Source organism: Harpia harpyja, chromosome 19 (assembly GCF_026419915.1).
Source record: "Harpia harpyja isolate bHarHar1 chromosome 19, bHarHar1 primary haplotype, whole genome shotgun sequence".
NCBI lineage: Eukaryota > Metazoa > Chordata > Aves > Accipitriformes > Accipitridae > Harpia > Harpia harpyja.
In genome coordinates, this window is record NC_068958.1 from 22,269,786 (window position 1) to 22,297,640 (window position 27,855).

At 49.9% G+C, this 27,855-nt stretch overlaps 1 protein-coding gene across 1 annotated transcript; it reads left to right on the forward strand.

The window, feature by feature from the left end:
* CR1 (complement C3b/C4b receptor 1 (Knops blood group)) lies at nucleotides 1-27,777 on the forward strand. Its single transcript, XM_052814517.1, is given in 46 exon segments — nucleotides 1-224; nucleotides 563-672; nucleotides 2,214-2,402; nucleotides 3,094-3,276; nucleotides 3,449-3,628; nucleotides 3,823-4,005; nucleotides 4,663-4,845; nucleotides 5,018-5,197; nucleotides 5,392-5,574; nucleotides 5,864-6,088; nucleotides 6,386-6,577; nucleotides 6,832-6,931; nucleotides 7,268-7,353; nucleotides 8,896-9,090; nucleotides 9,485-9,664; nucleotides 9,769-9,960; nucleotides 10,132-10,231; nucleotides 10,414-10,499; nucleotides 11,070-11,264; nucleotides 11,500-11,682; nucleotides 12,030-12,209; nucleotides 12,743-12,925; nucleotides 13,077-13,259; nucleotides 14,587-14,769; nucleotides 15,377-15,568; nucleotides 15,745-15,844; nucleotides 16,537-16,628; nucleotides 16,860-17,054; nucleotides 17,434-17,616; nucleotides 17,802-17,984; nucleotides 18,136-18,318; nucleotides 18,499-18,681; nucleotides 18,958-19,140; nucleotides 19,395-19,586; nucleotides 19,839-19,938; nucleotides 20,505-20,590; nucleotides 21,344-21,523; nucleotides 22,167-22,346; nucleotides 22,558-22,723; nucleotides 23,267-23,454; nucleotides 23,760-23,942; nucleotides 25,604-25,783; nucleotides 26,019-26,048; nucleotides 26,207-26,282; nucleotides 26,553-26,637; nucleotides 27,342-27,777. Coding segments are annotated over 45 exon segments (7,215 nt in total). The 3' UTR covers nucleotides 26,635-26,637; nucleotides 27,342-27,777.
* Nucleotides 27,778-27,855: the final 78 nt, after the last annotated feature.

The following is a 27,855-nucleotide window of genomic DNA, read 5'->3' on the forward strand; positions in this document are numbered from 1 at the left end:
ATGGATGAGTCCTGGAGCAGCCAGGGTCGGCTCAGGAGGATTCGGGTCTCCAGCCGCAGGGCAGTGTGCGGGGCTGGGCCGGGCGCTGCGCATCCCGGTCCGAGCACCCACGGCCCCGAGGGACAGACGTGTCCCCAGCTGCCACTGGTCCCATGCGTGGGAGGAGGGAATGGCCCGCTCTGCCCTTCCCGTAGCCAGGCGGGCAGGCTGTACCCCTTCGGCGGGTTCGTGGGAAGGGCTGCCATCACCGCCAGAGCCCGGGCCACTTCCCCTAACCGAGGATGCTCTCCACGGAGGGCACAGTTCGGCTAACAGCACCTCTGTGCCTGCACCCCTCTTTCACAGATGCCCGTGGGTCCCAGGGGTCCATCCTCCCCTGCCAAAAATAGCAGCAGAAGCAGCGTGTGGGACCCGCAGCCTCTCCGGGGGTGGTGGCTGCGCCCACCCTGCGCCGGGGAGCCCACGGGTTCCTGTCCCGTGGCCCTGGGAAGCCCCGCAGCTGCGGCTCCTTCCGCACGCGGGGGGTGGCGGAGGGAACTGGGGTGCCCATATCTTCCTGCAGGTCCCCGGGAGCCGCAGTCTGCGCTGGGGACCGGAGCATGGTGCTCGCCTTCGCCCTCCGCCTCCTCGGCAGCTCCGCTTTGCTCCTGGCCACCGCGGCTGCGGCTCGAGGTAAGGGAGACCGGCAGGTCTGCGCCTCTGGGGCCTTCCTCCCGTGGCCTTCCTCTTCCTCATCGCTGCTCTTCTCGCTGACCCTTTTGCTTTTCCCTGTGGAGGCAGATAGGAGCCCTGGGCTGGTCCCAGGTGGACCTCGGCATGCCAGATCACGAGCATGAGAGAGCCTCTGAGTAAATCCGCTAATGAAAAAGACCCTCTGGGATAGCACCGGGGCCACCCTGTGCCCTTCAGCGGAAAATGGAGTTATAACCTCGCTGCGGGAGGCTATGGGGAGTCTTTCACAACCTGCCCAGCTTCTCGTAACAAGGGGCTTGACCTACGTGTTTAAACTGCTGACGTAAAGCTGGTTATGGATACAGCATCTTACAGCAGTGAGACGAGGAGCTTGTTGTAATTATAGGTTGTGTTTGAGCTCTGGCAAGTTGAAACTTGCTGTGATAAACAGAAATGCGTTCGGATGAGGCAGGAGGGTAGAAAGGCAAACAAGACTGTGCTGTTCGGCATGTTCAGTCTGAAAGCCCCCAGGGGACGGAAGCCTGACAGGTAGCCCAAGGTGCCCTCTTGTTTGGGACAGGATAGCCAAAACCTACAGAAACTCAGCTCCATCACTGCAGTATGGTTTTGTTTACTCCTTCCTGTCTTGTAAGCGTAGGTGCTGCGACCTGGCTGCCCTGGCAAGGTTTGAGAAGTGTTTTGGTACCGTATGGAGAATACTTCTACCTATATCCTCAATCATGTTAATTATTCACTGGCATCTTGAGAGACCAAAGGCTGACCCTCCTGCCTTAGCTAGCTGCTGTGACCCTTTACTCAGTAACCCAAAGGATATTACCAGCGAGAGGCGTTTCTTTTACCTTCTTTCTACATTCCCACATCAAATATTTGCCTGGTGAACAAAAAGCTACTTCCCTGTGGTTTTGGTTCTGAACGTCTGTCTGCCTGCCCGCCTCTCTGCATGCCTGCCTCTCCATCTCTCTCTCCAGGGGTTCAATGCAAACAACCCCCAGGTACCCCTGGAAGCACACCAGGACGTTCACGGGTGGGTGCTGTAAGGTGCAGCAGAGGCTTCACCCTCGCTGGCACGGGTCCGTTCCTGCACTGTCACGGTGGTCCTGTGGGCAGCGTGGCGTGGCAACCCCAGCCCACGCTGTGCACCCTCTGCCCGGCTCTCTCGCAAGGTCCCTGGTAGTACAGACCCCCGGACTGCAGTCAGGTCGGTCCTGGACTGTCCTGCCAATGTTTCCCCGGGTCAGATCGGACCCAGGGGATGTGCTTCCCAGGGCTCTTGACCTCACCAGGTGATTGACATGAAATCCTGGACACCCAGTTCTCGCCAGCTGAGGAAGCAGCGCGGTCCCCCAGCAGCGCAGGAAGGAGTCCTGCAGCCCCCGGGGCACCCGCTGCAGCCTCCGCCGCATCCCATCGCTCAGGGATCAACAGGCTGCGTGGACACCATCAACACAGCAACCATCACAGGCAGGAACAGCTTGAGAGCTGTGTGGGTAAACAACGTTTTATTTCTCTCTCTTTTCCAGCTACTCAATGCCTGTTCCCACGCATCCAGTATGGGAAGAGAGTATCCGTTGCTCGCTATATCTACAGGACCGGGGACACCGTAAGCTTTGTGTGCAACGCAGGGTACACCTTGCAGGGCTCCCGCACAAGCACATGCCAAGCTGACTTCAGATGGAACCCACCTCTGCCAGTGTGCAAAAAGGGCAAGTGTCCCAGCGCGCGGTGACAGCCGTGGGGGAAAGCTCCCTCTTGTGCCCCCTCAAATTTGGTGGGAAAGCAAAGCTGGGATGCATCTGTCCTCCTCGCTTCTCTTCTCAAATGAAAGTGCTGCCAGCTTGGCTCTCAGAGAGACAGAAATGGCTCAGAAGAAACGAGTCGGGGTGGGACATGGGGACAGCTGCAGCCTGCTCTGTCTTGAGCTCTGAGAGGGATGGGGTGAAGTTAACCCTGGGGCTGAGCTGCTGTGTAGCAGGAGGCTGTAACCTCCCCGGCACAAGCAGGAGCCGTAGGCCAGCTGCGGGGATGACACTATCTGCTGCTCCTGGGGGATTTCTGTGACTTTGCTTCTGGTCAGGTGTGGGATGTCTTCATCTTCCTCCTGGATCAGGAAGTAATCATAAATTCTTGCTGCTCTTGCAGCTTCCATGTCAATGTGCATCTTCTGCCAAATCCCATGATGTGCCTGTGAGTTCTCCTGCTGGGACTCCCGTTATTAGTAATAACTTCCTCTGGCTGCAATGCGATTGTAATTGTAGTGCTCTTGTACTTTTTGTTAACTAATACTTTGGAACAAAGACTGAGCAAAATTCAGGATCTTACCCTGATATTACACAAACATTCCTAGTAGCAAGCAAAGGGGCAAACAGCTGACCCACAGGGCAATTTCTTTTCCCTCTCCAGAGGTGACATGTCCTCGGGTACCAAACATCGCTAACGGGCTGCACAGCGGACAGTCCTTGACCAAGTTTTCCGTGGGAGTGACTGTGTACTACAGCTGCAAGGATGGCTACGCGCTGGTGGGGAACGTGTCCATCAACTGCACGGAGACCGGGGTGTGGAGCAGGCCCCTGCCGCGCTGCGAAGGTGGGTGGATGCTTCACTGCCCGGTGTGGGGCTGGCAGAAAGGATGCTGCATGCTCTGGTTGCAGGAACAGTGCAGGCATGTTTACAGCAGCGAGGAGAAGGGAGGGGGCTGTGTGTGCAGGATCTGGCCCATGCATTGAAGTGTAAAGGATGCTGTCCACGCTCCCCGCAGCAATCGGCTGTGAGATACCCAAGGTGCAGAACGGGAAGGTCCATGGGCTGCAGAGCACCTACAAAGCTGGACAGACTCTTCGCTTTGACTGCGACACCGGTTACGCCGCAGAGGACACCTACGAGACTCAGTGCCAGCCGGGGGGGATCTGGGATCCGCCGGTGCTCATCTGCGAGAAGGGTGAGTGCGGGTGCCCGCTGCTTCCCCAAGGGTAGCCCTGCCTGGCCGGGTGCTCCTTGCAGGCAGGAACAGCGTGTGCAGGCAGAGCCGTTCCTGCGATGGGCTTTAACCCATCAACACAGCATCACGCTGACTCCCTTCCCCTTGCACCCTGTTCTCTGGCTGAGTTAAGACTTTCTGTCTCCCTCTTGCAGTCCAACCATGTCCCATGCCTCCAGAAGTCCGCAATGGAAATCACAATGGCCAGGGCAAAGCATTTTTTACCATGGGAATGTCTGTAACGTACACCTGCGATCCCGGCTACTACCTGGTTGGAAATGCCGTTGTGTTTTGCAAAGCATCAGGGAGATGGAGCCAGCCCATCCCTCGCTGTGAAGGTGCGACTGTGGTCTGTCCCCTCGGGTGAGAAGCTCCTAGTGTGGCTCTGAGCACAGGGGACACCCTGAGCGTTGTCACTGGGCCCTTCAGTGAGGGATTCAGTTCCCCTTTAATGAAGTATACAGTTTTATAATATGTATAGAATAAGCTTACATCTGTGAATTTTGAGCTAGGTGTTTCTATAACTGTGGCTGCATGTGCCGTACCTCTCGTGCTGGGGCTGGATGCTGGTGACCCCACAGTGTATGTCTAGGAGCTGGTACATCACTTCATGTGAGACCAAGCGCAAAGCGGTGTCTGGAGCCAGCACCCTCCTCCCGGTGCTCCGGCAGCAGCCCGGCTGCAGCATGCCCACAGCGAGCCAGCCAGTGATGGTGCTGGGGACCAGGCATGGGCATGGGGTGCGACACAGCCCTTGGGGGGAGACCAGCTGGATTTTTATGGATCGATTCAACCTTCTTTGTCAAGAAAAGTCAGAGGAGAGACAAGGGACCCAAAGGCTGGCTGTCAGGACAGATCCGGCAGCACCTGGGGTGTGAGCCCTCTGCCCTCCTTTGCTTTCCCCCATGTCTGATGTGCAAGAGGTTTGAGTTGAGCTGTCTCTTGGGCATCACCTCTCCCAGACGCTCTCATGGCCTTTTCCCCTCCGTCTCCAGAGGTGACATGTCCTCAGCCACCAAACATCGCTAACGGGCTGCACAGCGGACAGTCCTTGACCAAGTTTTCCGTGGGAGTGACCGTGTACTACAGCTGCAAGGATGGCTACGCGCTGGTGGGGAACGTGTCCATCAACTGCACGGAGACCGGGGTGTGGAGCAGGCCCCTGCCGCGCTGCGAAGGTGGGTGGATGCTTCACTGCCCGGTGTGGGGCTGGCAGAAAGGATGCTGCATGCTCTGGTTGCAGGAACAGTGCAGGCATGTTTACAGCAGCGAGGAGAAGGGAGGGGGCTGTGTGTGCAGGATCTGGCCCATGCATTGAAGTGTAAAGGATGCTGTCCACGCTCCCCGCAGCAATCGGCTGTGAGATACCCAAGGTGCAGAACGGGAAGGTCCATGGGCTGCAGAGCACCTACAAAGCTGGACAGACTCTTCGCTTTGACTGCGACACCGGTTACGCCGCAGAGGACACCTACGAGACTCAGTGCCAGCCGGGGGGGATCTGGGATCCGCCGGTGCTCATCTGCGAGAAGGGTGAGTGCGGGTGCCCGCTGCTTCCCCAAGGGTAGCCCTGCCTGGCCGGGTGCTCCTTGCAGGCAGGAACAGCGTGTGCAGGCAGAGCCGTTCCTGCGATGGGCTTTAACCCATCAACACAGCATCACGCTGACTCCCTTCCCCTTGCACCCTGTTCTCTGGCTGAGTTAAGACTTTCTGTCTCCCTCTTGCAGTCCAACCATGTCCCATGCCTCCAGAAGTCCGCAATGGAAATCACAATGGCCAGGGCAAAGCATTTTTTACCATGGGAACGTCTGTAACGTACACCTGCGATCCCGGCTACTACCTGGTTGGAAATGCCGTTGTGTTTTGCAAAGCATCAGGGAGATGGAGCCAGCCCGGCCCTCGCTGTGAAGGTGCGACTGTGGTCTGTCCCCTCGGGTGAGAAGCTCCTAGTGTGGCTCTGAGCACAGGGGACACCCTGACGGTTGCAACCAGATCCTCAGAGACGGTTAATCCCATGTAAAGGGTTGCATGGTATAACTTAATTTCAAGCCCTTCTATTGTGAAGGTGGGGCTGGGGAGGTTTATGTAGATGTCATGTTGATTTTGTTGTTGCAATATTAACAGACTGTGGGGTTTTTGTTTTGTTTTGTTTTGTTCCGACTCCTTTTGCACATCACTTCTGTACATCATCATTTCCAGTGACTGTCTGCATAAATCCAGATATAGAGAATGGATGGCAAGTTGGTGGTCAGGGACTTATCTCCGCTCCTGGACAAACGGTGACATTTCAGTGTCACACTGGTTACAGCCTGCAAGGCAGTGCTAAAATCTTCTGCCAGGAGGATGGCAGCTGGCACCCTCCTGTTCCCATCTGCAATAGACTGTACCATTACCAGGAGTTCTCAAACAGGCCTGGACTTCCAGGTAAATCATGACATAGCTGCCTTGGGGTACACTACTATTTGATGTCCCCTAACCCCATTAGAAAAACGTGGTTAAACCCTGTGGTGGAAGATTTATCTATGTCCTGGGAATAAGAACCTGGTCTTCTGGAATCCTTTGGTAAAACATGTTGTGTTTGTTTAATAATGGCTATATTAATCAAAATAAACAAATTTGCAAGGCAAACCAAACACCCTTCCTTGTAACAGTGTTCTTCCTGTGCTTGCACCCGGCATGCCTGTCCTGCCTGATTCTCATGCTTGTTTTCTTTCTCAATAGGTGGTTGTGGTGCTCCTACAAGGTTACACTTTGCTGAGCTAAACGAGGAGCATAAAAATGAGATTGATTTTTCTGTTGGGAAGACTGTGCAATACACTTGCCGACCTGGATACACTAAACACCCAGGAATGTCACCTACTATTACATGCCTTGAGAGCGGAGTGTGGTCAGAAGCACTAGAGTTCTGTAAAAGTGAATAGCTCCTTGATTTGGTGTCCGTTGTTCAAGAAGGAATAAGTGCTAGGTTCTGTCCATGGTGCAAAAACCTTAATGTTATTCTGGTATTCAAATAGTATGTGACTAGTAAAGCCATGTAACTTTATGCTATTCGAAACCCATTTGGGGATAAGTGGAAATGTGGACAGGTTACTGGAGTCATAGTTGTATCTGTTGTACCGTGGTATAGACAGACAGAAGCCTAAAATAAGGGTTTTTTTCTCCCCCAGGGAAACAATGCAATCATCCTGGTGAACCTGTGAATGGGAAAATTATTTTCCTAACAGATCTCCTGTTTGGGTCAACAGTGCTCTACAGCTGTGAAGAAGGGTAAGTCCTGGTTTTGGCCACTGCTTAAAAGAGCAAGGAGAGATGTATTAGGTAAGTGTCCCTTTTTTCTCCTATTCATTCATTCCCAATAAATGGATTCTATACAGAAGCCACTGTATAGAATTCTGTACCTATATAACACATAAGGTGTTTCCTATCTTATGTATACATGTATATATTAGAAAACTGGTCAGGCAGAGCTAGGAAGGGAACTTCTCCTTCAGGGCCACAGCCTTGCTGTCAGCAGGGCTGATCACACCATCCGGAGTGCTTAGGAGGAGGTAGTAATTCCAACTGAAATGACTTGGGATGAATGTTCAATCCTTTTAACACCAGGCACAGGTTAATTGGACAATCCAGCAGACGATGTGAGATCTCTGGTGGACATGTTGCATGGAGTGGTGACATTCCCACTTGTCAGCGTAAGTAGCTTACAGCTCTGGGGGTTTGCGTGGATTCGGTAAATATTTTCCAGCAAAGACTGCTGAATCTTTCCAATCAAAGCTTTCACAGGGAATTTCTGTGCTCTCTGGGCATGAAAAATATCAGAAAGTTTTGATGTCTGTCCTGGTTTCAGCTGGGATAGAGTTAACTGTCTTCCTAGTAGCTGGTACAGTGCTATGTTTTGAGTTCAGTATGAGAAGAATGTTGATAACACTGATGTTTTCAGTTGTTGCTCAGTAGTGTTTAGACTAATGTCAAGGATTTTTCAGCTTCTCATGCCCAGCCAGCGAGAAAGCTGGAGGGGCACAAGAAGTTGGCACAGGACACAGCCAGGGCACCTGACCCAAACTGGCCAACGGTGTATTCCATACCATGGGACGTCCCATCCAGTATAGGACCGGGGAAGTGGGGGCGGGGGAATCGCCGCTCGGGGACTGGCTGGGTGTCGGTCGGCGGGTGGTGAGCAATTGCACTGCGCATCATTTGTACATTCCAATCCTTTCATTATTGCTGTTGTCATTTTATTAGTGTTATCATTATCATTATTAGTTTCTTCTTTTTTTCTGTTCTATTAAACCGTTCTTATCTCAACCCACGGGTTTTGCTGCTTTTCCTGATTTTCTCCCCCATCCCACTGGGTGGGGGGGAGTGAGTGAGCGGCTGCGTGGTGTTTAGTTGCTGGCTGGGGTTAAACCACGACAATGTCATAAGAAAATGTTCTGGGAAAAGGTGTAAGATCTCAAAGCTTAATGGATTATAGGAAGCAATGTCTCAGCCGGAGCTTTTTCAGCAGTACTTAGGTATCCTGTCTCTGACTAACATCACAAGCCCATTACAAGAGATGAAGGGAAAATATTATCTTCATCTTAAGGGTTGTTATTGTTAGACACAGAGAGACCAAGGCTCAACCCCAAGGAGAGGCAGAGCGCTGTGGGAGGGCCAGAAGGGGAATCCCAAAGTCCCAAACCGTGGGCTCTCTCTTTCACTCCGAGCACAGATAACTGGCGTGTACATGAAGAGCTGCTGGGCTGCACCTCAGCAGTTACACCCAGGTGTTTGCTGATTAAGTACTGTTGCTGACTAGGTGACAGTCTCATAGGAAGAAAGAAACATTCTGAGATTTTAAAGCATTTTACAGCTTCTCCAGGTACATATTAACCTAAGGTGACATACAGATTGCTGCCCGTGCATGCTTTTGCACTCTGTGCAGCTGAAAAAACAGGATTGTACGCAGGCAATGCAAAATAAATATTTGCTTTTTTATTTCTTAAACAGTAGAAAAGATAAAGCATGTGGGTGTTTCCTCCATAGAGGTTTGTCTTACTGGTCTGCTTTCTAACTGTCATAGAAATTGCTGGCCAGGGAGATAGGATTCAGTTGCCTACAAGGCCTCACCTAGAAGATCACTTCATTGCAGTTACTCCATCTCTAGGACAAGTGTTTATGGCCCACAGACTGAGGGAAATCAAGTCCTTTGGTGCTGCTGTTGAATTTAGAAGCCTTGTTCTGCACCTCTGCAGGTATCCCTTGTAAGCCGCCTCCGGACATTCCCAATGGGAAGCACACGGGCAGGCTGCTGGATGAATTCTACTTTGGCACATCTGTAACATACACCTGCAACCGCGGGTACCCGCTCCATGGAGAGCCCTCCATCTACTGCACCACCTGGGATGGGAAGAACGGCGAGTGGAGCGGGCCCCCCCCGCAGTGCGGAGGTAGGGTTGTGTGTGCACGTGTAAATACTCGAGGGCAATCCTCCCGGCCCTACTGCTTCATGTTTGGAAAGACTAGGAAACCTCCAGGCAATTGCACTTCTTGCCCAAGTGCCTGCTAGGGGGGGATTTGCAAGGGGGGGGATTTGCAGCTGAGGCCAGGCAGAGGGGAGGAGGCTGGAGGACCACCCGCTGCCTCCAGCATCCCCGGCCTCACCTTTCAGCTTGGGTCTCTCCCTCAATGTTTGAAGTTGCTGGATGCAGGCAGTACATCTTCTATGGGAAAATTATTTTGAGACTTGTCTTAAAAGGAATCGCAACCCTAAGTGGCTTTGCGGCTGCACAGCTCTGCACTCTGCGTAAGGGCCTGTTTTGAGGACCTGCACTTCTTTTCCAGAGGCAAGATGTCCTGTCCCGCAGGTCCAGAATGGGAGAATAGTGTCTCCTAGGGCTGCTTACACACACAAGGACACCATTGCCTTTGAGTGTGAACCAGGCTATGTTCTACACGGCCACGGAGTGGTACAATGCCAACTAAATAACACCTGGGAGCCACCCGTGCCAGTCTGCGAGCAGGGCAAGTGTTCAAACAGCACTCTGAATGTTAACCTTCCCCCTGCTCTCCCAAATCTGCTTTTTCTTGACTCTTTAACAACTGGGCTGGCTTATCTTTCTTGGTAGCTGGCTGCAATGCACCTACCAGACTGGTGTTTGCTGAGCTGAAGAAGCCGTACAGCAACCAGACCGTCTTTCCCGTGGGGAGCACGGTGGAATACGTGTGCCGGCCTGGGTATGCCCAGCACCTGGGAATGTCACCAGCCATCACGTGCCTTAGGAATCGGACATGGTCTGGGGCGCTGGAGTTTTGTAAAAGTACGTCCTGCAAGTGCTGAACCACCTATAGTGTCAGGCTTGGCTGGATTTTCACATTTTTCTAGCTTTCTGGATTTCTGTACTTTATGCAGTCTGCTCTCTGTGTTAGCATCCCTGGCTGGGATGTCAGTGAGCAGCTGAGGGCTAATGGTGGCTGGCATCCCCTTCTAGGGAAACAATGTGCTAACCCAGGGGATCTGGAGAACGGCAGAGCTGTTGTCCTGACGGACCTCCTCTTCGGGTCCAAAGTTAATTACACTTGTGACAAAGGGTGAGTCTTGTGACTAGCTGAATTCAGCTGCCGAGGGAGAGTGAAGCAGATTTTCAGCTTTACGTGAAGGAACGTAGTTCCCACATCAGAAGTCTCGGCTGACATTTGCAAGGGTTGTAAAGAAATCTCAGCTTTCTTAATGTAAATTAATAAATTAATTAATAAATGTACTGTGACTCCAGGTACAAGTTGATTGGAGGCTCTCAGAGAACATGTGAGATCTCTGGCACACGTGTCTCGTGGAGTGGAGATGCTCCTGTCTGCCAGCGTAAGTAGGCCACAACAAAAGGTCCTTGGAGATAGCTTGCAAGAGAAAGTGGCACATCTTTCAAGACAAAGATTTTATTGCAAAATATTTCTCAAGTCACTGTATGCATAAACCTTTCATTTATCTTTTCTTTTTTTGTTTGTTTTCGATGCTTCTGAAAATGTTTCCAAAGGTCTTTTATTTATCCTGGTCCAAACTGGGAAAACCATTAATATTTTAAACTCCCTGTTACTGGGGTAAGTATTTCTCACTAGTCACGTGTAGAAATGGTGTGGCCAGTCTCTCTCTGCGTGTGTCACCGATCGTTATGGAAACGGAGGTAGGAATTGTTCCACCACCTCCAGACATGGGCAGCAAGGAAGTGACTCACAGGAGGGCATAGGTTATCCTTCCCACATGTGATTTTTTCCATACAAGGTTTCTCTCTGGATAATTCATTGCATCCAGAGAGCATCACCGCTGAGATGGGTTCATCCCTGTCGGTTCCCTTCCTGGGCAGCGTGTGTGTCCTGCAGACCCCGGGTGCTGCTGCAGCGCTGATGCTAAAAGCCACCTCGTACGCACCCGCAGGTATCGCCTGCGATCCGCCGCCGGACATCCCCCACGGGAGACACAGCGGGCAACTGATGGACACCTTCTCCTACGCGGATGTGGTCACCTACACCTGCGACGCTGGTCACCCGCTGGCCGGAGAGCCCTCCATCTTCTGCACCACGGCGGACGGGGAGCACGGCGTGTGGAGCGGGCCGCCGCCGCGGTGCGGAGGTAGGGCTCGTCCGTCCCCGCCGGGGAGATTTGGTTGTGAGTGGCAGAAGGAATGACCGTGGCTGCGGTGGGGGCTGCACCCACGGATAGGAAGACAGCTAACATGACAGATATGTATTCAAAGGAGTTAACGGAATTAATTGTCTTCCTCCTTTTGTTTTTGAAGGTTGGATTTTTAAAGTTTTTTTTCTTGCCCTGTCCATTTTTCTTATCTGCCTTTCCTTCTCCTTCGCAGAGGTGAAGTGTCCTCCCCCTCCAGCCATTGCCAATGGGAAGCACAGCGGCCAGCCCTCGGACACCCACCTTCCAGGCACGGCTGTGCAGTACACCTGCTGGGACGGCTACTCCCTCATCGGGAACGCCTCCATTAGCTGTACCGCTGCGGGAACGTGGAGCCGGCCCCGGCCCCGATGTGAAGGTGTGTTTGTGTTGGCTTCTTTTACCTTTCCCCAGGCCCTTTCTTCCTTCTTGGCTCTCAGTCTAATCGCTGCAGACCAAATCTCCAGTGAGAGGCAAAAACCAAAGGTCCCACAGGCAGGAGGAGCTCCATCTGCCTCTGTGGATTTCCCTTTCTGTCCCCCAGCAAGGACAGACTCAGGAGCAGTTGAATAATGGTATTTTGTCTAAGAATAAGAGTCAATAATGTTGACATGCCCATGAGAGTGATGGCAAGGTTCAGCAGCAGATACTGCCCCTGGCCAGTGTCCCTCCACACCCAGGGTGGGCTTCATGTCCCCAGCGGTGCCTCGTGCTCTTCACTTCCAGCAACCGGCTGCAAAAGACCAGAGATCGAGAACGGAAGAACGACCGGACTGGAGACCGTGTACAGACTCGCAGACACCATTGTCTTCGAATGCAATTTTGGTTACGCCTTGAAGGGCTCTCAAGAGTCTCAGTGCCAGTTTGGGGGCACGTGGGACCCTCCTGTCCCCATCTGTGAAAAGAGTAAGTGTAACTGAGGTGGTGGTGGTAGCTGATTTCTTCTGAACCACTGTGTGACTGCACCTGGCAGGGTGCAACTCCCTCGCATTGGAGTAAATGGGCCACTCTCCAGGACTGGAAAGGAAAAACATGCACGTATCTGTCCTCCTGTCTTCATAATCCCCATTCAGACCCCTGTTATGTAGGGCTTTCATCTCTTTAAATGAATCCACAAAGAGACAGTGAGCCAGGCTGGTGTCTGATCTTGTTTACAACCACAGAAAGGCTAGAGCAAGCTGTTAGGCCCACAGATGGAAACTAAACACCGTAAATGCCTAAATAGTGAGAAATGATCATTCTTGATGTCAATAAGCTTGAAAAACATGAAGGCTGGAAGATAAGTGAGGGTAGGATGGAAACATACTTCAAACAGTGACAGCCCTAGCTATTTGGGAAAAGTTTATGGGAAAGAAAGAAGTTAAAAGGCAGCCTTACCCTACAGTGGGTGTTTGTGGTACCAGCTCTTCACCACTTACAACTTTTTCCCCTCCTTGTAGTGCTACAGTGTCCTTCCCCTCCAAATATTAAAAATGGCCAGTATGAGGACAAGGATGTGAAAGTGTTCATCCCTGGAGTATCAGTGAAGTACTACTGTGACCTGGGGTACGTCCTCACTGGGAAAACAACAGTTTCTTGTTTGACATCTGGAACCTGGAGCCTCCCTTACCCCCGGTGCGAAGGTGAGCTGCGAATGCTGTTACCCATAGTGAAAAGGGAGACCATCGTGGTCGCACAGCCTTCCCCGAATTTTGGCCTCACAAAACCAAAAGGGGAACCCCTAGCTCTGGCAGCCGCTTCCCCAGCCCGTGCCCTGCCGCTTTTCGCTTCCAGTGATCACCTGCATAAGCCCCAACATCCAAAACGGAGAAGTGGCCGAAGGACGGAGCGCTGCGTACCGTCCCGGGGCCAACGTCACCTTCCAGTGCCACCCGGACCACGTGCTGTGGGGCAGCCGCGAAGCCAAGTGCCAGCCCGATGGCCGCTGGGCGCCTGCTGTCCCCACCTGCGAGCCAGGTGAGTGGGGCTGTGATGGGTTAACCCTGGCTGGACGCCAGGTGCCCACCAGAGCTGTTCTGTCACTCCCCCTCCTTCTCAACTGGACAGGGGAGAGAAAATATAACAAAGAGCTTGTGGGTCGAGATAAGGATAGGAGAGATCACTCACCAATTACCGTCACGGGCAAAACAGACTCAGTTTGGGGAAAAATTAACTTGATTTATTACAAATCAACCGGAGTAGGGTAATGAGAAATAAAACCAAATCTCAGAACACCTTCCCTCCACCCCTCCCTTCTTCCCGGGCACAACTTCACTCCCGGATTCTCTACCACCCCCCCAGCGGCACAGGGGGACGGGGATGGGGTTTACGGTCAGTTCATCACACGTTATTTTCTGCCGCTTCATCCTCCTCAGGGGGAGGACTCATCACACTCTTCCCCTGCTCCAGCGTGGGGTCCCACCCACGGGAGACAGTCCTCCACGAACTTCTCCAACGTGGGTCCTTCCCACGGGCTGCAGTTCTTCACGAACTGCTCCAGCATGGGTCCTTTCCACGGTGTGCAGTCCTTCAGGCACAGACTGCTCCAGCGTGAGCCCCCCACGGGGTCACAAGTCCTGCCAGAAAACCTGCTCCGTGGGCTCCTCTCTCCACAGATCCGCAGGTCCTGCCAGGAACCTGCTCCAGCGCGGGGTTCCCACGGGGTCACAGCCTCCTTCGGGAACCCACCTGCTCCGGCGTGGGGTCCTCCCCGGGCTGCAGGTGGATATCTGCTCCACCGTGGACCTCCATGGACTGCAGGGGGACAGCCTGCCTCACCATGGTCTTCACCACAGGCTGCAGGGGAATCTCTGCTCCGGCGCCTGGAGCATCTCCTCCCCCTCCTTCTTCACTGACCTTGGTGTCCGCAGGGTTGTTTCTCTTACATGTTCTCACTCCTCTCTCCGGCTGCCAAATACCACCGTCCCAACTTTTTTTCCTTCTTAAAAATGTTATCACAGAGGCGTTACCACTATCGCTGATTGGCTCGGCCTTGGCCGGCGGCGGGTCTGTCTTAGAGCCGGCTGGTATGGGCTCTGTCGAACACAGGGGAAGCTTCCAGCAGCTTCTTACAGAAGCCACCCCTGTAACCCCACCCGCTACCAAAACCTTGCCACACAAAACCAATACAGGGGCACATCGGGGATTTAGAAGGAGGATGCTTAGGGCCAGCCTCGTGCTGGAGGGGCCCTGAGCTCGAGCTCTCTGCCTCGCTTGCGTCGCTTCAGGTGTGACAGTTGTCTTACATGTGCTCCTCCGTTGGGCTAAGCCACTAAAATGCCTTTCTCTGCTCCTGCCCTGTTAGCGCTGCCATGTCCTCCACCTCCCGTCATCGCCCACGCCACGCACAGCGCGGAGCTCGGGGCAAACTTCACCAGCGGCATGTCCGTGAGCTACAGCTGCCAGCCCGGCTTCTCCCTCCTCGGAGACCCCTCTGTCTCGTGCACGGCCTCGGGGAACTGGAGCCTCCCGTACCCACGCTGCGCAGGTGGGGCCGGCTGCTGCCGCGGCTCCCCGTGCACCCGTGGCTGGCTGAGCATCCGTCCCGTGCTGGAGCAGGCAAACCTGCCAGCCCGCAGCACTGGCGTGTGGGGAGGGGGGAACTGCACGTCCAGTGACGCCCAGGGGTCCAAGCGTGCTTCCAGCACGTGCAGGACGCTGCTGTGTTCGCTTTGGCGGCATTGGGAATAAGCTGGTGGCATTGCTAAAGCCCGTGGTTTCCTGCAAGGAGACAGTCTTGGGTGTTCTAATTTCTGAAATTGCAGATTCCTGCACTCTACAGCCCAAAGATGACACGCTGTATGGTGGCAGCGCTGCAGTGTAGGATGTGCAGAGTGTGGAAACACCAGACTGGCTAAACTGGTTTTTTGGAGGTGGTGTTTTAGTTTGGGGGTTTTCTTTTAAGAGCATATAAATTAGGTGCTTGTCTCCTTACATACTAAGTAAGTGCTAATTTATGTAGACAAATGTCAGAATACATAGAAGAGATATCAATACCTTGGGGTTTGTAACAGTGCCTACCAAAGCCCTTGTTTCTCTTTAGCTGCATTTCACAGCCAGGATGTATTTCTCGTGTGCGTTTTGTTTCTTGGCAGCTGGCTGTGGGACACCAACAATATTATCGTTTGCTGAGCTAAACAAGGAGTATAAAAATCAGACTGCGTTTCCTGTTGGGAAGACTGTGAAATACACTTGTCAGCCTGGATACGTGAAACATCCACAGATATCACCAACTATTACGTGTCTTGAAAATCAAACGTGGTCTGAAGCCCAGGAGTTTTGCAAACGTACGTTTTGCAGATGCTTCTAGTTTGTTTAAACTGCAAGTGTGATGACTGAAGCCTTGTAATTTCTCCGTTTCAATTCCCTCCCCTGGGGTGTTTGGGCAGACTCCTAGAATTAGTGTCCCTTTTCCTATGGCATTGAGTGAAAGAAGCTTAAAATCAGGTTGTCTTCTGCCCAGGGAGAAGGTGTGATCATCCAGGAGAACCGGAGAACGGCAGAGTTATCGTTACAACAGACCTCTTCTTCGGGTCAACAGTGAATTACACCTGCAATGAAGGGTGAGTCCTAGCCAAGCTCCTTCACCTCACTGAGATGAAGTCGGCAACGCTTCTGCTCTCCCTGCAACTCACAGGCAACGCGTGTCTTCCCACAAGAGACCAGTGCTTGCAGCTCTGAGCTCAGAGCACCTCAGTGTTGCCTGCACAAGGCGGTGCTGGAGGAGAAACTGGAATGCTCAGGTGCTGAGAGAAAACAGAAATGGTCCAAATGATCAGGGGAAACCTCAGAATCCTTTGGGTGGTTTAAAACAGTTTTGGCACTAAATCAATTCTGGTCTTCACAATGGTCTATTTTTAGTCCACATGGCAACAGAAATTGGAGAAGGGGATTTATTTATAAATTTTTAAACGCCAATTAGAGGGCATGACCGCCTGAGCCTGGTTGTGTGGAACGTATGAGGGAGAAAGGGGGGTTCATTTTGGAAGCTTTGGCTTAAACCAGACGTCATTACAGTGGACTTTTCTAGAGGAGAGAAGGAAGAGGAGAGGGCATGGCAGCTCCCTGAGCACCCCAGGGGTGTACTGCCTGTGCTGACTGAGGGGACCTGAGGGGAGGTTCCCCATATGAGCTAAGGTTCACAGCTTGAAAATGGCAGTATTAGATCACAACTAAGGCAATACTTGGTGGCTGTGGGAGATGCGATCTCCAGAGACAGTCCTGTAGTGACAAGAGTGACTTTGTTTGACCCCAGGCACAGGCTGGTTGGAGCGTCCCAGCGGCAATGTGTGATTTCGAGCTCTGGGCCGCGGGTGAGGTGGAGTGGTGATGTTCCCGTCTGTCAGAGTAAGTACGTTGCAGCAGGAGCCGAACAGCCTGATAAGAAACCAAACACAGCACAAAAAGGTTGAGATCGGTGCTTTCCTTGGGAAAGATCTTCCAAGGCAAAGACAGAGAGCATCACCGCTGAGATGGGTTCATCCCTGTCGGTTCCCTTCCTGGGCAGCGTGTGTGTCCTGCAGACCCCGGGTGCTGCTGCAGCGCTGATGCTAAAAGCCACCTCGTACGCACCCGCAGGTATCGCCTGCGATCCGCCGCCGGACATCCCCCACGGGAGACACAGCGGGCAACTGATGGACACCTTCTCCTACGCGGATGTGGTCACCTACACCTGCGACGCTGGTCACCCGCTGGCCGGAGAGCCCTCCATCTTCTGCACCACGGCGGACGGGGAGCACGGCGTGTGGAGCGGGCCGCCGCCGCGGTGCGGAGGTAGGGCTCGTCCGTCCCCGCCGGCGAGGCTGCGGGCAGGGCAGGGTGCACGCAGGGACGTGCTGCAGAGCTGTGGCTGTTCACAAGACAGGAGGGACCGGGGCACGACAGTGCCCTCATCGCCCCTGCTGCAAGAGGCCTTTGGCACTTGCTGGGGATGAGCGCACAGAAATAAATGCTCCTAGGTCCAGAGGGTTGAAGTATCTGGATGGACTGTGGCAGCGAGCAGCAGCCGAGGGATACCTGTCTGATACTTCCCCATCTCTTACAGGCTGGCAGCTCTCAGCCGCAATGTTCCTTTGTACCATGTCACTCATTTTTCCATATTCCTCCTCCTTCTCACTAGTGACATGAGTTTGGTTTTGCCCTCTTCCCCCAGTGTCGCAGTGCTCTCACCCTCCAGCCATTGCCAATGGAAAGCACAGTGGCCAAGCCACGGCAGTTTTCATCAGCGGCATGTCTGTGAGCTACACCTGTGATCCTGGCTACGTTCTTGTTGGAGAGGCACAGCTTAATTGTACTTCTTCCGGAGCTTGGAGCGTCCCTGCCCCTTGGTGTGAAGGTGCCTTCGCTTGCCTTTTTCACTTGTGGATATGCCAGTGATACAAAGGGATTATGGGAGAAAAGACGGGGAGAAAGTGAAAATCCATACTTGTACTTAGAGAGACTCAGTTCTCTAGGGCTAAGTGGGAAAACAGAAAACCCAAAAGCCCATCCTGTTCTCAGTGAAGATTTCCTTCCCTGCAGGGCGGCTGTGTCCCTCCCCATTGGAGATTGAACATGGCCAGCATGATGGCAAGGATGTGAAAATGTTCATCCCTGGAAAGTCTGTAAATTACAGCTGTGACCCCGGCTATTCTCTTATTGGAAAAACAACTCTATACTGTACAGTCAATGGAACCTGGAGCCTCCCTTACCCCTGGTGCGAAGGTGAGCTGCGAATGCTGTTACCCATAGTGAAAAGGGAGACCATCGTGGTCGCACAGCCTTCCCCGAATTTTGGCCTCACAAAACCAAAAGGGGAACCCCTAGCTCTGGCAGCCGCTTCCCCAGCCCGTGCCCTGCCGCTTTTCACTTCCAGTGATCACCTGCATAAGCCCCAACATCCAAAACGGAGAAGTGGCCGAAGGACGGAGCGCTGCGTACCGTCCCGGGGCCAACGTCACCTTCCAGTGCCACCCGGGCCACGTGCTGTGGGGCAGCCGCGAAGCCAAGTGCCAGCCCGATGGCCGCTGGGCGCCTGCTGTCCCCACCTGCGAGCCAGGTGAGTGGGGCACATCGGGGATTTAGAAGGAGGATGCTTAGGGCCAGCCTCGTGCTGGAGGGGCCCTGAGCTCGAGCTCTCTGCCTCGCTTGCATCGCTTCAGGTGTGACAGTTGTCTTACATGTGCTCCTCCGTTGGGCTAAGCCACTAAAATGCCTTTCTCTGCTCCTGCCCTGTTAGCGCTGCCATGTCCTCCACCTCCCGTCATCGCCCACGCCACGCACAGCGCAGAGCTCGGGGCAAACTTCACCAGCGGCATGTCCGTGAGCTACAGCTGCCAGCCCGGCTTCTCCCTCCTCGGAGACCCCTCTGTCTCGTGCACGGCCTCGGGGAACTGGAGCCTCCCGTACCCACGCTGCGCAGGTGGGGCCGGCTGCTGCCGCGGCTCCCCGTGCACCCGTGGCTGGCTGAGCATCCGTCCCGTGCTGGGCTGATGCTGGAGCAGGCAAACCTGCCAGCCCGCAGCACTGGCGTGTGGGGAGGGGGGAACTGCACGTCCAGTGACGCCCGGGGGTCCAAGCGTGCTTCCAGCACGTGCAGGACGCTGCTGTGCTCATTTTGGTGGCTTTGTGCATGCATATTCCTGCATATTAGTCTGTCCATGCCCTTTTTTCATTTTCTTTTGTCCTCTCTCTTTAGTGCTGCAATGTCCTTCACCTCCCAATATTGAGAAAGGAAATCACAACAGCCAGGACTTGGAAGTTTTCACTACTGGCATGGTCGTAAATTACAGCTGTGACCCTGGCTACAGCCTCCTTGGAGAGGCATCGATTCACTGCACCGACTCTGGAAACTGGAGCCTCCCTCTTCCTCGCTGTGCAGGTACACTGTGGTTCCAAGATGGGAGTTATGGATAGTCTGGGAATTTCTGCCATTGAAAGCCTGTAGGACTCATCCTTTCCCTTAGTCTTTCCAAGATTTTGAATCCTTCAGTCCTTCCCCTTTGTTTTCAGTTTTGCATGTAACCTTTTATCGTTTTGCTTGTAAGCTTTTATCTATGCATACTCAATATACATTTTAAAACAACTTTGTGTAGTCGATATCCCTATTTCTCCCTGTGTTTTCTTTTCTGATAGGTGGCTGTGGTGCACCTCCAAACTTAACCTTCGCTAAGCTAACTGAGGAATACAAAAATCTGAGAGAGTTTCCTGTTGGAGACACTGTGCGATACAGCTGCCAGCCGGGATACATGAGACACCCCGGAGTACCCCCAACTCTGACATGCCTCAAAAACCACACGTGGTCTGAAGCGCTAGAGTTCTGTAAAAGTGAATAGCTCAATCAGTTTGATGTTGGTTGTTGAAAATTGTCTAAGCTACATTTGTGGGTTTCTTAAAGCAATTCTTTAAAAAATGATTCATACATGGCTTCACTAGTCACATAGTTTGTGCAGCTATTGGCCTCTTAAAAAATCACATCTTTATTGGTGCCTAAATGTGGACAGATCCTTAAGATACCTTCTCATAGTGCCTTACAAAACTGCAAGAGAAGAGTTTAAACTCAGCCTTGTTCTTTCCCAGGGAAGCAATGTAAATACCCAGAAACACCAAAGAATGGCAGAGTTGTTGTTCTGACAGATCTCCTTTTTGGGTCAACTGTGAGACACACGTGTGAAGAAGGGTAAGTCCCATGCTGCCTTTTCTGACTCCATTTCTGAGCTCAGTGTTGGGCAACTTACAGTAAAGGCTCAGAGCCCACTACTCTGTGCGGGCCGTTCTCCCACAGCAAGCCAGAATTTGTATTTTGGTTCCAGTTATGCCATAGTTGCCTGCTCAGGAAAGAAAGCGTCTCTCATTTTTCCCTGCCTGTGCTCAGTAGATTACTTTGCAAACTTGAGTTTCAGTCTGCCTTCTCAGATGGCCACCCAGCAGGAGCTGAGAGTGCAAGCAAGCATGTGCTGTGAGGAGGCTCCAGCAGTCTGGAAATCACTTGGGTCTGAGTCCCGATTTAGCACCTGACCAATCTAATCCACAGTAATTTGGGATCATTGCTGTTCCTCTTGGAGCTGGGAAGAAGGAACTTGGTCTCCTTCATTCCCATGTGTCAAACCAACAGAAACACCTTGGTGACCAGCCAGAATCGGGAGGCTGCAGAAGAAAACCTCTGGGGGTAGTGTCAGACTGGGAGTGCAAAATCCAAGCTGAGTGACTTGGTATCAATTGATATTTCTTTCTGTGCAACTCCAGGCACCGGCTGGTTGGACATTCTCATAGGCGATGTGAGATTTTTGGACCAGATGTTGCATGGAGTGGTGTTCTTCCCATCTGTCAGAGTAAGTAGGTCACAACTAGATCTGGCCCAGAACTGCCAAACTAAATCCTTAAAATTAAAAAGTGGCATTTCTTAAAATTACTAGAACCTTGAGGAATAAGACTTTTTAAGCATAATACCCCTCTAGGATTCTTTTGTTTTGCTTGCTTGTTTGGTTTCTTCTAAAAATCTTCCAGATGCTAGCTTTTGATCTTTCATAGTTATGTAGACTGGAGAGTTGTGAGATGCCTGCAGGGATTTGTCCCTTTTGTTTCACAAACATAAATAATAAATTAAGGAAGAAATGTATCTTGCAGTAGAAGAGTGGGATATTGAGTAAAATTGAACTGGGATCTTCCAAATACTGTACGTTTATCCAAATCACAAGGCTGCTTTGCAGGGTCTGATCATTGCAATTAGTCTTTCCTTCAGATGGAATTGCTTTGGAAGGCATGAGCTTGGTATAGTAAAGCAGTCATGAGAATGGCTAACAGCACTTATGGATTTCTACACCATTTAATATATGTATTGGAATGTATTTTCATTATTCTGTTTATAGACACAAAACTATTTTTATACATACAGTAATGTGGTAACCCTAGGGTACCAAAAGAAATTAAAAAGCCCTCAATTCTTGGAATTCTTCTTCTGTGATTCTCCAAGTACTACCCATGAAATTCCTCTGAGCAGTGGCACATTAAGGATGGACTTTATATGTGCATTAATTACAGCACATATATGGCTCCCTCTTTGAGATGATGAATTTATTTTTCAGAGGTGGTATGTCCAGTCCCACAGATCCAGAATGGGGGAGTATCTGTTCTTAAATATCGCTACACATACAAAGATACTGTAAGCTTTAAGTGCCATAAAGGTTTCACCTTGCGAGGCCATCGCACAGCCCAGTGCCAAGCTGATAAAACGTGGGATCCACCTGTACCAGTCTGTGAGCAGGGTAAGTGTCAGTACTCTGACTTGATAGCATTGCTGATTCCTTCCTGACTGCTCCTACCCACTCACTGAAGCCAAAGGTGGCTTTATTTTTCCTGTTTGCTCCAACAACTTTAAGGAAAAATCAGAAATTGTTCCTTTTATTTACACCTCTTGTCTCACACAGGGGATGAGCCAGGTTTTGAGTAATGCTGTAAGTATAAGCACAATTTGCACTTTTCTCACCCTGCTTGCTGCAATCCATAAATCACATTCTCTTCATTTCCTGAAAGTGAGAAATTTGGTAGTTTCATAGCAGGACACTGACTGTCAGAGAGGAGTGAAATTTTTTCTGGAAATATAAAGGCAGGATGATGGAAAATGAAGGTAAATTTGTGCCTTGTACTTGCTCAACCAAATATGTATTTTAAACTCTTAATGCTGCATCTAGATGGAGTGGCAGAACACTATCATCATCCTGATACCGCAACAAAGCCAGGTAGGTCTATTATAAGAAGAGGCAAGATTTACTAAACACTAAGTTCTCCTCCCAACCTGTCCTGCTTTTTGCAGGCAAGAGGGGTAATTGCACTTTTTTACTCTCTTGTTATCACCTTTTTTACAATTGAACATCACCTTCTCACCCTCTCCCTCTCCTCTTTCAATAGTGAAGTGTCTGCCTCCTCCAAGCATTGCTAACGGCGAACACAGCAGTCATTTCTCAGACACTTTTGATGTAGGAGCACTTGTGCACTACCGCTGCAAACATGGCTTCTCCCTCATTGGCAATAAGACTGTTCATTGTACAATATATGGAGTCTGGAGCCATCCCCTTCCTCGGTGTGAAGGTGTGTTTATGCTCTTTTCACTGAATCTTCTCAACTTTCTAAATGCATTAAACACATAGTGATATTTGTCTAAGGACTTGCTGAATGAAACAAGCTGTTGCTTCAAAAAACTCCACCACTACAGAAAGAATGAGGTCTCTGTGGACTCTGTGGTCTCTATCCCACACAGGTTTCACAGTCTAAAGGTTCTCCATAGCCTCGCTGTCCACAGTTGGCTGTGTGAGCCCAAGAGTTGGGAATGGAAAAGCAATCAGGTTGGAGTCCCTCTATAGGCCTGGAGACATCATTACAATGGAATGCAACACTGCTGTTGTCCCAAAAGACAATCCCAGTGCCAGCTTGGGGGGCACATGGGATCCTCCACGCCTCAGCTGTGAAAGACGAAACCATGTGTTATCTGTCCTTGGATGGCTATCCTTTTTGACCTTATCACTCTTGGTCGTGTGTTTTAACAAGTTTAGGAGGTGAGACAAATCCAGAGTCTAGTGTTCAGATCTGAAGATCCATCTATCCTATTTTCTCCCATTCTTATTGCTGCAGTATCTGGTGCCTCAGTTTCTCAGTATGAACACCTTAAAAATGAGCTTAGGCCAGTTTTGCCAGCCGTAAGGAACCTGTATGGCTGTTGTAATAAGATGGTCTTACAAGTGTGGAATTCCCATTACATATATGAACTAATCACACTTCTTATCTGATAAACCAGGAAAGATAATGCTGGGTAATGTTCCTTTGTGTAAGAAGAAATGTGTGTGGTGCCATATGCTTTATAGGTGATTTGGGGTGAACTGAGTGCAGAGGGCTGGACAGGCCTGGCTCTGTGTGTTGGATTCAATGCTGTGGGTGTAAGCGTACAGCCATCCACAGGTGCTCAAAAGTTTCCCCTCTTGCCTGTATGAGCTCTGTTTTGATCTGTGCTTCTTTTTAGTGCTGCACTGCTCCAAGCCTGCAGAGATCGCCCACGGGTCTCTCAGTAGCGCAGCAAAAGTGGTTTTCACTCCTGGAACATCTGTAAGCTACATCTGTGAGCCCGGCTTCTCTCACATTGGGACAGCATCCATTTATTGCACACAATCTGGAGCCTGGAGCCATCCTCCTCCGGTCTGTCAAGGTGTGTTTTGGTTGCAGAGAGCTAAGAAGAAAGGACATTTAACATGACATGCCTTAGGGAAAGGTTTGTATAAGGACTAAATCCGAGTCCTTTACTACAGAATGTGTGATAAGAACAAGATCAAGTTTATACCTATTTCCAAAGCCTGATGGAGTTACAGGGTTACAAAATCAGTTGTTGAGTCTAGGTGAAGAAATTAAAGGGGAACAATCAAGGCTACAAAGGTACGGTGCCTTAGCTACTCTCTGGCAGTCCATCAGGATCCTCATGTCAACACTGTTGTTTGTGTCTCCCTGACTTTCCAGCTGTGAAGTGTCTCCATCCTCCAAACATCACCAATGGGAAGCTCAAAGGGAACATCTCTGACACTTTTTCCTATGGAGCATCTGTGTCCTACAGCTGCAATCCTGGTTATTCACTCGTTGGGAATGCTTTCATCAACTGCACGGTGTCAGGAACCTGGAGCCAGCCTCATCCTCAGTGCAAAGGTGTGTTTGTGCTTAGTTTGCTCATGTTTTTTGGAATTCACCACACACCAAGTGTGGTGGTCCAGAACCAGAACTGGGCTGAGGACATGTGCAGCCATGCTGATATACACATTTTACTTTGGGAAAAAATTAAATCTTCAGAGAGATACATGGGCCAAAATTTAAGCAGTAAAATCTTCTGCAGTGAACACTGAATTCCATCCCATTATTTTGCTTGGGAACCATTTTTATATCATAGCTAGACAGTGTTGATCTGTTGATTATGAATTTATCTACTCTGTGTCATCCCTGGGAAGAGTATGATATTGTTGTAAAGAAGCAGGACAGGAACCTCATGCTAAAAGTCAGAAGGATATGAGTACAATAGAGGCAATTCTGAAAGGCAGTCTTAATTCTTGCATGTTTTCCATCTCTGCTCTTGTTGCTATGAATGGGTTGCATACCAACTTTCCTCCGTTAAAAGCTTTTTACTTTTAGTAGAAGAGGAGAAACTTTTTCCCTTCCCTTTTCTTCTCTTTTTGTGTCTCTCACTCCCCAGTTATCCCTAACAGGAAACAAAGGAAGTGATTATATCAGAAAAGTTGCCTCTGATGTAGGGTTTGTAGATTACATGTGAGCTTGCCTATTCCGTTCTCAGAAAATGCCTCTATATCTGTGACTTGGCACTTCTGTGTCACTCGCTGTCAAGGTCAGTCATCAGGCAAACTTGCCTAACGGCAATTTCACAAATGTCACAAGATTCCTAATGTGGGTGTTCCTGCATGGAAAACTGGACATTCACCGGAATAAATTCATTACCCACACAGGGTGCTTCCTTGGTGGAGTTGCACCCACCTCAGTGACTCAAGAATTGAAACACACTTGGATAACAATGAGAGGAAATAACGTACCAAGTGCTTATGTAAATAAGTCAGAGGCTACTTAAAGGAAGCAGTCTCCCAGAAAAATTCTCCACATTCTCGTGGTTTTGAAGTGACCTTGGTAACTATTACGTGTGAAAGTAAAAATAAATATTACAAGAACAGCCATGAAACAAAGGCGAAAAGTTACACATTGATGTTACCCCTTTGGTCTCCACTGAGAACCTTCTCCTCCAGAATTCTTGGGCTTGGACTGTCAAAGGTGATTAGACACGTAAATTGAAGCAACTAACTCACTTCATTGAAAGCAGTGGTATAAATAGCTTAGATGGCTGGACTAATTAATAAATTAACTATTGATAAATAATATGGCTGGTGACATCTTTTAAGGGCAAGGGACTTCTATGGACTAGAAGAGGGTTATAGGCAGTTGGCTTTAAAGCTCCCACTGCATTCTTCCCTGCATTCTTCACCTTTCTTCTCCAAATGTTTTGGTAGCCCAGTATCAGAAAAATCTCTTTCTCTGGCAGACTTCTCCCAAGGTACCCCTACCACACACAGTTTTCCATCTGCTGTATCAGTGTGGAGTAGCTGATCTGCACAGATTTTCACACGTGGGAGTGAGACACCCACCTTCTTCTGCAGCCACAAAGAAAGCAATTACCCTGTGGAATAAGAATTAATTCCTGATTACATTCAGAAAGAATTCAAGAACCATGTCTTAAATAACCCACAGTTGTATTTCTTGTATTTTATGTTCCCTCTCATTAAATGTCCTTTTTTTTTTACTTCTAATTTCAGAGATCAGATGTGTATTCCCAGAAGTTCAGGGTGTTAAGAAAGCCATAAAAGGAAATACTTATCGCTCTGGGACTAACATCACTCTTGAATGTGAAAGTGGTTACACTTTGGAAGGCATCAGTCAGATTCAGTGCCAAGAGGACTTCAGCTGGGACCCCCCTGTACCAGCCTGTAAACTGAGTGAGTGAAATGTGAACGAAGGAAAGATCAAACAGAAACATGCAAATGCATTTTAAACATGTAAATGTCTTTCTGTATATATATAAAAAGTATATAATGATGTGTTTTTTAAGAAACCCTGTAGTATAGGCCTTAGCAGTAAAAGCTTTATTGTTACTAGTGTATTAACTAGAGCTGAGAAACACCATATTTTGTTAGAATAGTTTGCTGATTTCTCTTTTTCTCTTCCCTTCAGCATCGCACAAGTCTGGTTCAGTAGGCCTAGGTAAGCAGCTCAAAGATGGGTTTGTAGCCGGATCTTTATGCAGTGGCCTCAGTGGCACCATTTCCCTCTGCTTACTTTGCAGATGTGCCTCGTTATGTCTTTTGTGCTGATATGCTTTAAAACATACAGTGAGAATAATACATGCTTTTCTCTCTCAGGAGTCGCAGCTGCAGGAGTCCTGCTTCTCCTGGGGGCAGGCATTGTCTGGAAAATTATTTCTAAGCAGAAGCAAGGGTAAGGCAATCTTCTGGATGTTCGTTCATGTCCTTTGTTGCCAAGTCCCAAGTTTTATACACTTTATACAACTGGAATATTTTCCTGAGTGTGCCTGGGTCTTGTAATTTTGTATCTTCAGCTCATGCTTGCAAACTGTACAAGGCACAGCAACCCGGAATCGATGGTGTGGTTGTATTGTTTTATTTCAACTCTCTTCCTAAGAGGAAACCTACCTGAGTGCTCTTTTACAAACCAATACAGTTCACTGTTTTCTTCTTTTTCACTTAGCTATTATCATACGTATGAAAACTACAGTTACCAAAGCCCTCTGAATGAGATTATGGAACAGAAATGTTCATGTGTTCCATAGAAGGTACGGATTTAGATTCCTCAACATAAAATATCGGTTATAGCTGCAAACTTGAGTTGTTCCAATATAGTCATTCAAGTAGAAAACTCCTTTCCCTCAATATTCTGGTAAGATGCTTTCTTTTGCTGAATAAAAGAGGCAGTTTTAAACATAATTTTTTTTTAAACATCCTATTTTTCTTTCTGACACCACCCTCGATGAGTGTGTTACCTATTCCATAACCTGAATAGGTGGTGTTCACAGGTCAGACTTGCAGACTATGCCTTGCTTCTGACATAAAGCTGCTTTTGTTTTATGAGGATTATGGGAGAGCTTACTCTCTAAATAACTACCTTAACAGCAGTAGCATCAGAAAAGGACACTGAACTGGGCCTTTGGGTTTTTTTTCTTGCTTTTACACTTACTGCAATGCCATTTTTACTTATGGGTGAATCTACTTTCTATGCTGAATCTATTGCAGATAACAATGAATTTTCACTGTTAGCAGCACTCTGAACATAATCAGCTTTGACTGCAAAACGGCACCTATAAACATTAGCTCTTTTTTTTTTTTTTTTTAAAGGCTGGTTTGAGGCAATTCCCCCTTTGAAACAATGCATTTCCCAGAGGTTCTCTCCTCCCACCCAGAGTTACGATGTAATCTCTAGACATCCGTGTGAAAAGAGGAAAAGTCTAATGTTAACACCAGGATGTCATCTTTCTCCTAGGCTGAGCATCCGTGCTGCCGCTCACCGGGCATTAAACTCGTTCTCCGCACAGAGCGGCTGCAGGTTGCATGGAAGTGTTGCTCGCATCGAGACTGAAATTCTGTGGTGAAAAAGGCACTTTAGGATCAACGTTAATGCTCCTCCTGCTCCCACTAGTTACTGTAAGGATCTAACAAACGGCCCACAGTACAGGCGCCGTTCCAGACGGACTTCTGTGCACTGCTGCTGTCTGATGAAGGATGTTTCCCGTCACGATCTGCAAACCCTGTTACCACAAGACCCACCAGGGCGTTCCTGCGCCTGTGTGGAAGTCACAGTTTGTCAAACAAAAGATTGTCTTAATGGCAAGCGTATTCACATCTGTCTTTTTCTTCCAGGAACGCTGCTTTGTGGTGTTCCTCTACGAACGCTTCACCCAATAAAAGCTGAACGTGGGACAGTAACTGCTTCAGGTTTTGTCTCTCCTTTGGCGTCCGGCTAGAGTTCGAAGCCTTTTTGTTTATTTTTAATACTG